Raw genomic sequence first — 13460 nt, forward strand, 5'->3', positions numbered from 1 at the left:
TGAGTGGAGCTGGGGGCTGGCATGGGCCGGGGGCTGTATTTCAGGTGGGAGAGGCTGGGGGAGTCCCGGGAGGTGGGAGGACCTGGAGGAAGGGGTGAGGCTGTGCGGTATGCAGGGCAGAGGCACTGGCCCGGGGCTGCGGATGGCAGCCTGGCCCGGCCCCTGGAAGAGCCTGCTTGGGTGAGACTGGACTGTGCTGGGGACCCCGGGGCCTGGGACCCTGACTTACCCAGGGCCAGAGGAGGTGTGATGTCCGGAACCAGGCGGCCCGCTCCTTCACATTGTCCACGAGGAGACGGACATAGTATTTCATGTTGTTCCAAGTGATGGGTTCAGCCATGGGTTGAAATAGGTTATTTGGGGGTGGCTCCGGGAAGACGGCCGAGCCATCCCAGAGAAAGCCTTCCCTGCAAGGGAATGAAGGGTTAGCTGATCCCACCCCGAGAAGGGAGGCAGCTTGGGATCCAGGAGGACAGGCAGGGTGCAGCCGGACCCGTGCAGCTCGGGGAGTGCAGACCGCTGCTCAGGCCTTGCTCTCCCACTTGTTGTTGTTGGTTTTTAATATTTTATTTATTTATTTGAGAGAGTGAGTGTGTGAGAGAGCACAAGCTGGGGGAGGGGCAGAGGGAAGAGGAGATGCAGACCCCCGCTGAGCAGGAAGCCTGATGCACAGCTCATTCCCAGGACCCCGGGATCATGACCTGACCCGATGGCAGACTCTCCACTGGCTGAGCCACCCAGATGACCTCCTTCTCCCACCGGTACGATGGGCAGCTCAATGGTGGCCCACGAGAGCTCTGCACACACATGGGACTCAAATGCACGTGTCACGGTTCGCCAGCTCTGGGTCCACACTGCCTCAGCCGCCACATGGAGCCCACAGCCTGCGCAACCCCACTTTCACCCCTGGGGATCTCACGGGGTGCCTTTCATCAAGGGATCCTTGGGGCCACCTCGGTGCCCATCAGACCTGGGTCCAAGGCCCCGAGCAGGGCTGGGGCGGGGTGAGGCGAGAGAGGCACCGTGCCCTGGGGGTGAACTGTTAGCGGGTGCTGAGTTTCAGTAGGGGACACAGAGATAAGTTAGTGCGCTATTTCAAAACTCCGACTTAATGCAAAATAAATCGCCATGAATGGAATCCGAACATTCCACTAAGGAAAAGGGCAGTCTTCCAGATTTTCCCTTTGCCTCGGGCTCCAAATTGGTCCTCACGACAGAGACCCCAAAGATCCATCCTGGGGGTCTGGATGCCCCTATCAGGGTCCTCCCTGCTCACGCAGGGCAACACGGGGTGACATAGGGGGATCCCAGGCCAGGCGCCAAGAGCCACCACTTGGATCCTCTGAGCCTCTGTCTCCTCATCCATAAAATGTCCTGATGGTTGTCATGAAGGATAAATGAAAGACATCGGTGGAAAACCCTGGACTCGGGCCTGGCACAGAGCGGGGCCTGACTAACAGGAACGACCGGTCCTGAAGTCCGTGTCTGGCATCCTGCTTGCCAGCTGCCCTTCAACTGCCTGCTAATCTCTCCTGCTCAGGGACGGGCAAGCCACTTGCCCACAGCCTCCCGCGTAGGAAGGGCCAGGGCCGGTTGAACCCAGGGCCGCCCACCCCCAAGAGCCCACAGGCTGGCCGCTCCCACGATGTGGAGGCTTTGGAGCCGGCCACCCGAGCCAACCTGACCCCGCCACTGCTGACCACGGGGCCGGGGCTGAGTGGCCCTGCCTCGGTTTCTCTTCCTGTAAGCTGGAGCACTTAGAGCATCTGACAAGGGGCTGATCGTTTCTCAGGTAATACAGGGAGATTGCTTAGAACAAGGGCCGCCCAGGGAAGGTGCTCACGAACAGTAGCTGTACTGGTCCAAGATGTGCGTGAAGATTTCCCGCTCAGCCGACAGGGATGGGGACCCGCGCCACACGAACTGCAGCCCCTGCAAACCCCGAGGGAACAGAGTCAGGGCCCAGGGGCAACACGGCTGCCCTGGTTCTGCCTCCCCAGCCCCACCTGGGTCTCCCTCAGTGCTTCAGGACTCCATCCTCTGTGCTGGCTCATCTAGACTCCCTCTGCCACGTATGGTGGCGGAAACTGCCCTCCAGAAGGAGCCAGCCTGCTTGTGCCGCCCCCCGCCCCCAGAGCATCACTGTCTCTGCCAAGGCCTGCAAGAGAAGCTCATTCTGGCTCTGCTTGAATACCTCCTGGCACAGGGAGCTGCTCGCCTCTCACTAAGCCTGTGGTCTGTTTCTTTTTCTTTCTTTTTTTTTTTTTAAGATTTTTAAAAATGTATTTATTTGAGGGAGAGAGAATGAGAGATGGAGAGCACGAGAGGGAAGAGGGTCAGAGGGAGAAGCCGACTCCCTGCCGAGCAGGGAGCCCTATGCGGGACTCGATGCCGGGACTCCAGGATCATGGCCTGAGCCGAAGGCCGTCGCTTAACCAACTGAGCCACCCAGGTGCCCTGGTCTGTTTCTTCATTGCTCTCATGGTTAGAACACAGTCAGGGTCACAAAGCAGGGAGAAACCCTGCTTCTATTAAGCTCTGGCTCTGGGACCACGTGCGTGTTCCCTGAGTCCTCCGTGCCTCGGTTTCTGCACGTGAGAAATTGGGGTGTCCCCTCTCAGCCCCGAGCAGCTCACAGAGTCTGCTGCGGGAGAAAGGAGCTGAGGCGGGAAGGGAGGTCCGTGCGCAGCGTGGCCTGTGGTGGGGCTCAGTATGATGTTGCTTCTCTTGCCCAGCTAGAGCCCAATTCCGCCTTCGTCTACCGCTGCTGGCCGTGCCTAAAATTGGTCTCAGACCACTCTTACCCGGAGAGAAAACTCATTAGTGCAGGGGCTTGGGAACATGCCCTGCACCGAGACGGAAGGAGGCTGTGGCCAGAGGCAGCAGCGCATGTGGCCCACGACTCACCTGCGCTTTCTGCATGGCTTCCTTCAGGTCATAGTCGATCCGGGAGATGACGTGGGCGTGGAAGCCTGCCAGGGCAAACAGGGTGGGGGTCGTGGCAGAGGCGCCAAAGGGGTCGACTTGCCAGGAGAACCGCGGCCGGATCCCAAAGGTTTCATACAGGAACCCGTGTCCTTCTGCAAAGAGAGCACCGCCTTGCTGCGGACAGGAGGGTGGCCTCTCGCCACCTGCTCACTCAGGGCCCCTGCCCTTCCAGGGGACTGGAGCGTCATCCCGGGCTGTGCTGCAAGAGATCCTAACACACAGGGCGCCACACCAGGATCACCTGACGTTTCCTTGACTCATTCATGACCTGAGAGCCACCACATGAGCCTGAGGTCAGGTTGAAGGCCGCAGGGCAAAGAAATCCCCAGACTAGCGTCAGCCATTGCTTCTGCTTCCCAGGCCTCCCCCGACGTGTTGTGTCAGAAAACTCTGGGTGCTGGGCTGCAGTCTGCATTCAAGGGAGAAAGCCAGGCCTCCCAGAGCTGAGAGAATGGTCTTCGCTCACACTGCCTCTCTCCACTCACTCCCCAGGCCTGGGGGCACTGGCCGCGTCCCACAGGACCCCAGGCCTGTTGGACAGAGCCACGAGCAGACCAGAGGCCAGGCCGAGTCAGGAGGGGTGACGGCTGGCAGGTGTGGGGGGCTGAGGAAGTCCGGGTCTGATGCACCCGGGAGGGGATGAGGACCAGCCAGCGGGCACGGACCTGGCGTGGGACTCCTGGTCCTCAGGGACAGCAGGGGGAGGAGGCAGAGGCTGAGCAGGAAGCAGAAGAGACCAGGAGGGAGCGGTGGAGGGGAGGGAAGACCTGGGGATTGTGGGGTCCGGGATTCTGAGGGAGTGCTCAACAGCATCCCGGGAGGGAGGGCCGGTAGCAGGGAGCCAGAGGGAGGGCAGGCCTCATTGCTGCCTGTTCGGGAGCCCCTTTTCCTGCACTCACAGAATCCTCACTTTGTTCAGGGGACACCATCCCCACCCCAAGGGATGAATTATCATTGGTCTCAGCTGCTCATGGCAAGTTCATTCCCCTCTGGCAGATACTGGTTTTCTCAGCCTGTCTGGAAGCTAGAGGTGGGCATGGACCACGGTTGGAGCCAAAAAGATGTGTGCATTAAGCTTGCTTTGCTTTGGGGAAAGCTTTCCCACCTTCATTAAAAACGGCGAGTCAGGGGGCGCCTGGGTGGCTCAGTCGTTAAGCGACTGCCTTCGGCTCAGGTCATGATCCCAGGGTCCTGGGCTCGAGCCCCGGAGCCCGCTTCTCCCTCTCCCACTCCCCCTGTTTGTGTTCCCTCTCTCGCTGTGTCTCTCTCTGTCAAATAAATAATAGAAATAAAACTCTTAAAAAACAAACAGCGAGTCAGGACGAACGTCCCTTTGTCCCTTCTCCTGACTCGAGGGGGGATATATGGCAACGTGACGCCTGGAGCCGTGGCACTCGTGTGGGACCTGGAGGGGAGGCGTATGAGACTCAGGGAAACATCAACGAGCTGCCCAAGGGGACCCCAAAACAATGCCCGCCAGTGTAGTAAACGGGACATGTCCTTAAGACTCAAGTCGCTGCCGCTCAGGTTCCCGGGCCCTCCGGCACAAAGCATCCCTGAGCCTCAAACGAAGAGGTGAAGAGTGAACGAAACTGCTAACTGTCCCATGGAACGGCGTGCTCCTGTGCCTTCTGCTATCAGAAGTCCACCCTCCTTCTCAGCTTCAGCAGGGGCAGAGCCCCTCAGCTAGACCCCGCCTTCCATAGCACCGGCCTCCGCCCTGGCCAATGGGCTGTGAGCTGAGAGTTGCAGTAAATTCCCCAGCATCCCTTGAGGGCCGTTCGGGTCACGTGACTGCATCCTGGCCAATGAGGTAGGAAGCAGGACTTTCGGACCACACCCCCAGCATCCCCTGCCGCAGAGTCACCCTGGGGGGGAGGGGCTTGGGGGCGGGGCCGAGAGCTGGGGCTGGACCACCCCAGTCCCAGCTGTGTCCTTCCCTCCTGGCCAGACCCTTCCCTTCCCTCCGCCGCGGCGCTGGCGCCCCGGGCGTCTGCCCGGAGCCGGGCTCTCTCCCACTCGGGACGGGGTGGGGGTGGAGCTCTCCCTCGGGCACCTGCCCCTCGTCCCACCTCTGTGGAGGATCCCGGCCGGGGAGCTGGCCCCTCAGCCGGCGGGGTGAGGGCTGCCATCCCCGGGGGCGGCGGCCACACTCAGCTCTCCCTGGTCACCGAGGTGCTGCGGGCAGATGCGTCTCCCCGCAGGGAAGTGTCGGGTTTCAGACTAAGGTGGGTGTGGGCGGCCGTCAAGAGCAGGAGTCGGGGAGGCCCCTCCAGTCCCTGCCTCCCTCGCGGGCAGCCAGAGGGGGCCTGTCACGGCGAAGCGACGCCTCAGAGCTGGGCGGAGGGCCAGTGCTTGTGGCCACCGAGGTGCTGGAGGGCGGATGGCGATGGCCGGGGAGGTGGCGGTGGTTTGGTGGGGTGTGCATGGGGCTGCGTGGATCCGAAGCTGGTGGTGATGACGCTGGACGTGACGATGGTGGTCATCGTGCGGGTGACGTGGGTGGTGTGTTGGGTGCCGTGGCTGTCAGTGTGGACGGTGGGGGTGTGTCGATGCAGGTGGTGGCGGTGAGGCTGGTGAGGGGGCGTGTGCAATGGAGGCGTGGAGGGTGGCCGCACTGGTGCTGATGGCGCTGTGTGTACGGGTGCGAATGGGGGGGATGGCGTCTAAGCCCCGCTGCTCATTTCCTGGGAACCACACGCTCCACTCCGTGTGCTCTGAAGAATTGTCCCCGTTTGATCCTCACAACTACCCTGTGAGGGAGGCAGCGCCTTCAAACTCAGTTAGGCCAGGAGGAAAGGGAGGCCCCGTGAGGGGACGTCCCTTGCCCGGGTCACAGGGTTGGGAATGGGCAGAGGCAAGAGAGAGCCGGGCCATCTGGTCTCGAGTCCACGCTCCACACGCCTGCACTCAGCGGCACTGGCAGGAGGATGGCACCCGCCAATGACTGCTTCCTCTGGCCACAGTGTCCTGCTCAGAGGGGAACACGGGGCTCACAAACCCAGTCCCAGCCTGATTGGAGGCCCCAGGAGAGCCTGGGGCTGGGGAAGGGGACCTGACCTGTGAGCTGTAGGATCTGGTCATCAAAGTGGGTCACGGCCTCGTCATGCATGACCTGGCCCCCGATGACAAACTCCAGGCGTCTTGTGGCCAGGAGATGGCGGACCTTGGTGACAAGCAGAGAGAACAAGGCCAGGTGAGAACCCGAGAGTCGGGCTGGGTCTGTGGGGACATGTCTCCAGGGTCTCGTGGCGCCTTCCCCCAAACCCTCATGTGCATTCAATCTGCAAGAGGAGCAGGTCAGCGCTGCCTCCCACCAGCCACCGCAGCACCTGGCCCATGGCTGTTACTGGATCGAGGTTACCTCCACCTGTAAGTCTACGTGTGCCTCTACCTCGACCTCTTTCTCTACCTCCATCTCTACTTCTTTCTCCGTGTCCGCCTCTACCTCCTTCTCTACTTCCTTCTCTGTGTCCGCCTCTACCTCCTTCTCTACTTCCTTCTCTGTGTCCATCTCTACCTCCATCTCTACTTCCTTCTCTGTGTCGTCTCTACCTCCATCTCTACTTCCTTCTCTGTGTCCGTCTCTACCTCCTTCTCTACTTCCTTCTCTGTGTCCGTCTCTACCTCCATCTCTACTTCCTTCTCTGTGTCCGTCTCTACCTCCTTCTCTACTTCCTTCTCTGTGTCCGTCTCTACCTCCTTCTCTACTTCCTTCTCTGTGTCCGTCTCTACCTCCTTCTCTACTTCCTTCTCTGTGTCCGTCTCTACCTCCATCTCTACTTCCATCTCTGTGTCCGTCTCTACCTCCTTCTCTACTTCCTTCTCTGTGTCCGTCTCTACCTCCATCTCTACTTCCTTCTCTGTGTCCGTCTCTACCTCCTTCTCTACTTCCTTCTCTGTGTCCGTCTCTACCTCCATCTCTACTTCCTTCTCTGTGTCCGTCTCTACCTCCTTCTCTACATCCTTCTCCGTGTCCGCCTCTACCTCCTTCTCTACTTCCTTCTCTGTGTCCGTCTCTACCTCCATCTCTACTTCCTTCTCTGTGTCCGTCTCTACCTCCATCTCTACTTCCTTCTCTGTGTCCGTCTCTACCTCCTTCTCTACTTCCTTCTCTGTGTCCGTCTCTACCTCCTTCTCTACTTCCTTCTCTGTGTCCGTCTCTTCCTCCTTCTCTACTTCCGTCTCTGTGTCCGTCTCTTCCTCCTTCTCTACTTCCTTCTCTGTGTCCGTCTCTACCTCCTTCTCTACATCCTTCTCCGTGTCCGCCTCTACCTCCTTCTCTACTTCCTTCTCTGTGTCCGTCTCTACCTCCATCTCTACTTCCTTCTCTGTGTCCGTCTCTACCTCCATCTCTACTTCCTTCTCTGTGTCCGTCTCTACCTCCTTCTCTACTTCCTTCTCTGTGTCCGTCTCTTCCTCCTTCTCTACTTCCGTCTCTGTGTCCGTCTCTACCTCCTTCTCTACTTCCGTCTCTGTGTCCGTCTCTACCTCCTTCTCTACTTCCGGCTCTGTGTCCGTCTCTACCTCTTTCTCTACTTCCGTCTCTGTGTCTGTCTCTTCCTCCTTCTCTACTTCCTTCTCTGTGTCTGTCTCTACTTCCTTCTCTACCTCCATCTCTGTGTCTGACTCTACCTCTGTATCAACCTCATGCTTACCTTTCTCTTTCTCCAATTTGTATCTATATCGGTTAAATTTTCACTGATGACATAATTTCAAACTTACCAAAAACTTGTACGAAACGTGCGAATGGCTCCCACGTATTCCTTCCCCACCTTCGTTCCCAGATATCCTGCTTTACCTATCTGCTGTAGCGCTCCCCAATGTGCTTATAACCTGGTACGATTCTCTCTAAGCCTTTTGAGGGTCCCGGTTAGACATATCGTGCCTGCCCCCGATTCCTTCACTGTGTGTTTTGTCCCAACAGGGTAATTATAGCCATAATATAATTCTCAAAATCAGGACATTTAACATTAATGCAACACTGCAGCTAATCCAGACCTCATCCACATGTTCCCAGTTGTTTGATTAACACCCTGTTTCTGGTTCAGGGTTCCGTCCAGGATCGGGTCCTGCCTCCCCTGTCACGTCTCATCATTGTCCTGTATTCCCAACAGTTCCTCAGCCCCTAATCCTCTTGATCAGCTGGATCATCTCGGGGATTACAGCTCAGGGATTTTGGCGAGTGTCCTCCTGCTTGCTTTGCCTCGTGATTGGCCGATAGGTATTTTTTAAAATAAATGAAGGAATGGAGGGATGGAGACATGGATGGGAGGGAAAGACAGTAGCCGTGGGTCCAGAGAGCTGTTTGGAGACTGTAGTTTGCATTTGCTTTCAGGACCCTCAGGAATCCTGATTATTCACTCCTGAGGATTGAATGGGCTCCCGCTGGGTACTGTTTTCCAGGAGCACCCACCACATCCCAGGTGCTGCCCAGGCTCTGGGGATTCATGGGAGCAAAATAGACAAAATTCCCTGTTTCTGGGGAGCTGTGCCATGAGTGGTCTGCCCAGGTCTCTGGTGGGTCACGTCTCTCCTCAAGGGTAGGGGACAGACAGTTGGGTTTGGGGGTGTTCACGTAGGGGGCAACCCGACCCCTGGACACTCTGAGAGACCTGCTTCACTCAGACCTGCCCTGCGCAGTGTCCCACCCATCTCATAACAGCTGTGTGACCACAGCGCCTGCCCTCTCTGAACCGGGACCATCTGTGCAGCATGGAGTAACTACCCCCACCATACACCCTGTTGGGAGGACGCAGTGACGTGGAGTGTAAGAAGTAGAGGCCAGCACCTGGCACGTGGCCAGCGCCCATGCCGTTCGAGGCTCCTCCTCATGACTCCACAGGCTGCAGGTTCAAGACACCCCTCAGGTGGGACCCGTGGACTCTCCCCTCCACCTTCTCAGCTCTGCTACCTTGGGGGCATCTCTCACCTCCCTGCTCTCACGGTCAGTGACTGTTCTGAAGGAAGGTGAATGCCGGGGAGGGGAGCAGGTCCACAGTGACCTCCCAGGTGCTCATCTGGACCCGGCCGCTCTGAGGAGGGGGAGGCCACTCCCATTTGCACAGTGTACCCCCCTGCCTGAGGTGAACCGGGTCCCGGGCTGCCCCCCGTGGGGCGGGGCCTCTCTGACCCTGCACCCCGTGATGCCTTCTGCGGCCCACTTTAAATGCAGGGACTGGGGCACCCTGGGCAGGGCAGTCAGCTGCGAGCCACGGGGCCATGCAGATGGTAGGTGAAGGGGCAGGTGGGGTCCAAAGCGACCCCGTTCCGCGCCGGCTGAGTGCAGGGCTGACTTGCCAGAGCTCCATTTCACACCACCAGCCACAAAGGCGGATGAAATCAAACCTGTCTTGTGGGCTGGGGCTGAGCACAACCCTGATCCAAACAAGCCGTGTGAAGCGCCCAGTGGGCCTGGTCCGGGAGCTTCAGGCCACACAGCCCCGGTCACTGAGGTTCCTGGCCCGGGCGTGCCCCCCGGCCCTGGGAGGCCCCCGTAAGCTGCGGTACCTGGCGTTTCTGCCTGTCCGAGGCGATGCCGTCCCACCACAGGCGGAAGTACTCCTGCTCCACGGCGATGAAGCGGCGATGCTTCTGGAGCATCAGCTCCTCCACCACGGAGGTGTAGACGTTGGCAGCGTAGGCCCGCAGGCTTTCCTGGGGAGGGGGGACCGCGTCACACCAGCCCCTGTGGAGGCCCCACAGGTTTGGCCCCAAGGATCCAGGACTACATTCCCGGTGACACAGGGTCCCTCGGCCCCCCCCTCCCTGCGTGCCCAGGGCCCTTCCCCTGCTCCCCCACCCCCAGCAGCTCCGACGGAGGCCCCTCGGGGCCCGCTCTGTGCCGGACACGCAGTGCGGACTGGCCCTGAGACAGCGATGTGCTCGCCTGCCTCTGATGAGCTCCTTCTGTTCTAGGAAGAGAGGGGACCCTCCAGACCGTGACACACGACGTGCCCAGGGGTCAGGGACGGCTTCCCTGAGGGGGCACCGTAGCTGGCCCTGAGGGGGCAGTAGGGAGACAGCCCAGTAAAGGCACGGGCTGTCAGGGGAGGAGGTGCAGGGACCCCACGGGGCCTGCCGGGGGCTGAGATGCCCTGAGCCTGTGTTGAGACCTGAGGCTGAGAGCGGCTGCCCCCGCCCCCTGGCTGGTCGTGGGCGTCCGCCGATCCGCCTCCCCCAGGCCGGGGGCTCCACGGGACAAGCCTGGCTGCTTCCCCGGTGTGTCTCCAGGTTGGCACAGGTGGTGTCCCCAGGGGCTCCTTTAATTAAATGCAAAGTTCCCTGGGCAGGGAGGCCTCAGGAAGGGGGGGGGGGTCGTTCCTGGGTGCCCTCATGCAAGTCACCAACCCTCTCTGGGTCTCAGTTTCCTCTTCTGTACCTGAGGGCGGCAAGCACGTTTGCCCCCCTTCAGCCAGCTCCTCAGGCAGCTGAGTGTCCCCCCAGAGGCTGCCCAGTGCCTCCCAGGACCGGACTCCACCCGCTCCCCCGCGCCGCCCCCAGCGCCTGATCCTCCTGCTTCCTCGGGCTCCCGTTGAAGTCCAGCTGACCACTCAATAACGTCCTCAGAAGAGTCACTGTGTCCCTAATCCCAGACACCGTTGTCTTCCGGGTTTCCTTCCTCTTCCCACAGGACAGCTGGAGGGGGCCTGGGTGACAATATCCCGTCACTGACCCAGGACTCCGAGCCGATGTGAGGCTCTTCCTGCTCCTATTCCTGCATTCGGTCCTTCTTGCATTCATTCATTCCTGTACTTATTCATCCCTGTATTCACTCATTCCTGCATGCATTCATTCATTCGTTCGTTCATTCCTGCAGTCATTCATTCATTCATTCCTGCATTCATTCGTTCATTCTTGCATTCATTCATTCCTATACTTATTCATCCCTGTATTCATTCATTCCTGCAGTCATTCATGCATTATTTCCTGCATTCATTCATTCCTGCATTCATTCCTACATCATTCATTTATTCATTCCTCTTTTCATTCATTCATTCAGCAATACCTGTTGCACCTCTTCTGTCTGTCAGGGTGGAGATAACATGCCAGGAAATAAAATGGATGAAGCCCCTGGCCTGTGAAGCTAGCCTTCTGGTGAGGACAAGGGACAGTCTACCAGCCCCCTACCTAATGTGCATGGAAGGGCAGAGGGGGAAGGCAATGGGGGTGCAGACGGGGATGCCAGGAAGGCACCGCCAATAGTGCCTCTTGTGGAGCCACCCACAGGATGGGGGAAACTGAGTCCTGCCGGCTTGTGGGAGGAAGGCCTCTGGGCATAAGGAACAGCCTATAGAACGGGTCGGAGGCCTGTGTCATCCTACAGAAGGGGGGCCTGGGGCTCAGAAAGGGAACACAGTCCACCCAGGGTGCCCCAGTCACAGACTGCGACCATGGCCTGTGTCAGGCCCATGCCTCTTTATCTGACTTTCCCTAGCACAGATGGGGAAACTGAAGCCAGGGAAAGGAGGCAACCAGCCCAAGTCAGCCTCCCTGATCTCCGGCAGACTCAGGTCGTAACCCAGCTGCTCCCCTGCAGATGTCAGCAGACCCCAGGCTTCAAACCCACCCTGGGATCTGGTAGGGAGAAGGAAGATGAGCTCCAGGGGGGCCTGGGGGGCAGCGACCGGGTGCCTACCTGTACCGTGTAGATCCAGCCCACGTCCATGTGACTGTGGGGCACCACGAAGACCCTGATGGGGCTCACGGACCCGGCCACCAGGAACCGCAGCAGCATCAACTGTGTGAGCACAGGAAGCCAGCCAAGAGGCCCCATCCTGGTGGCAGGCGGCCAGGGGCTGCTACTGGCAGTCACTTGCCATCCACTGGCGACTGGCGACCGGTCCCCCAGCAGAAAACAGGGCTCCCGACGCTCGGGGCAGGTGGGGCAGGAACAGGAGGAGCGGCTCCTGTAGCCGTGCTGTCACCTGAGCCAGGTGAGGGGTGGCCCTTGGGCATCACCATTCGGCGCTCCGCCCCCATCTCGGGTCCCGGGCATTGCCGTCAATTTTATAAATTTAGTTTTATTTAAATTCAATTAATTAACATATAATGTATTATTAGTTTCAGAGGTAGAGTTCTGTAACTCATCAGTTGCGTATCACACCCAGTGCTCATCACATCATGCGCCCTAATTAATGCCCATCCCCCTAGAGTTAACATTGTGTTTTGGTTTGTCTCCGTCTCTGATTTCGTCTCCTTTTATTTTTCCATCTCTTCCCCTATGATCCTCTGTTGTTTCTTTTTTAAGGATTTTATTTACTTCTTCATTTGAGAGAGAGAGAGAGAGAAACAGCATGAGATGGGAGAGGGTCAGAGGGAGAAGCAGGGTTCCCACTGAGCCGGGAGCCCGATGTGGGACTCGATCCCAGGACTCTGGGATCATGACCTGAGCCAAAGGCAGTCACTTAACCAACTGAGCCACCCAGGCGCCCCCTCTGGTTTATTCTTAAATTCCACAGAAGAGTGAAATCACATGACAATTGTATTTCTTTGATTGACTTATTTTGCTTAGGATAAACCGTTGCTGTCCACTTCTCAGCAGAATCCCAAACTCCATCTTCCCCAGGGCGGTTGTCATGGTGTGCCCTCTCCTGGAGCCCTGTCTGGAGGAAGCCAGCAGTCACGTTGCAGGTCACCACAGCCTTCCGTGCAGGGGACACACAGGGAGGGGCCCTGGCGACCTGCCCACAGCCAGCACTGGCTTGGGCGCCACGTGAGCCAGCCACCTGCAAGCCGCTCCTCCGGCCCAGCCCAGGCTCCGGGAGTCCCGGCCGAATGCTCGCTGCAACCTCAGGAAGGCCCGGGAGCCAGAAACACCCAGCTCATCGCTCCTGAATCCCTCACCCCAGAAACCCGGGTGCTAACGGGTGTTCGTGGCTGCTTTAAGTCCCAGTCCTCAAAATAGCCTGAATCCTCTCTCCCCAGCGTCCAGTCAGTGAGCAGGAGCCACCTTGGGGAAGGGATGGAGGAGTCCTTCCTATAGGCTCCTGCCGGGCCCTCCTTCCTCCCAGGGACCCAGCTCTCCTTCCATCACTGGGTTCTGGGTTTGGAAACTGGGTTAGGTCTGGAACCTGGGCAAGGGATCCGACATGTCATTGGGGTGGCTACCCTCAGCATCTGGACTCAGCGATCCTCAGTGGCTCCGGAGAGGACATGCAGAGGGCTGTGCATGCACCAGTCCATCTGTTTTCCCGCTAGGCGCTAGGAGCGCCATGTACTGTCTCCTCCACGGCAGGCAGTGGTCCTGCTGCCATTCCGACCTCCATGTGTTCCCAGGGATTGACCTGACCTTGCTTTCGACGGCTCTGTGCAGTCACCTGGCCACTTGTTTCTGTGTCCTGTGACCCCCTGAGCCAGTAGCCCACCCAGTTCCGCCATGGACCCACTGCATCAGCCCCCGCCTGGAGAGGGCCGCCCATCTCTGAGCTCTTGGTGTGCTGGTGCTTGGGAAATGGGAGTGTCCCCTGGGC

The 13460-nt window shown here is 58.9% G+C and overlaps 1 protein-coding gene across 1 annotated transcript in view; it reads right to left on the reverse strand.

The window, feature by feature from the left end:
* Positions 1-11764, reverse strand: part of MAN2B2 (mannosidase alpha class 2B member 2) — a 33133-nt gene extending 21369 nt beyond the window's left edge. Inside the window, 6 exon segments of the mRNA XM_035726224.1 lie at positions 230-429; positions 1818-1932; positions 2908-3080; positions 6049-6154; positions 9499-9645; positions 11627-11764. Coding sequence (XP_035582117.1) covers positions 230-429; positions 1818-1932; positions 2908-3080; positions 6049-6154; positions 9499-9645; positions 11627-11764 — 879 coding nt within the window.
* Between the last annotated feature and the right edge of the window lie 1696 nt (positions 11765-13460).

Source organism: Zalophus californianus, chromosome 2, assembly GCF_009762305.2.
Source record: "Zalophus californianus isolate mZalCal1 chromosome 2, mZalCal1.pri.v2, whole genome shotgun sequence".
NCBI classification, from domain to species: Eukaryota; Metazoa; Chordata; class Mammalia; order Carnivora; family Otariidae; genus Zalophus; species Zalophus californianus.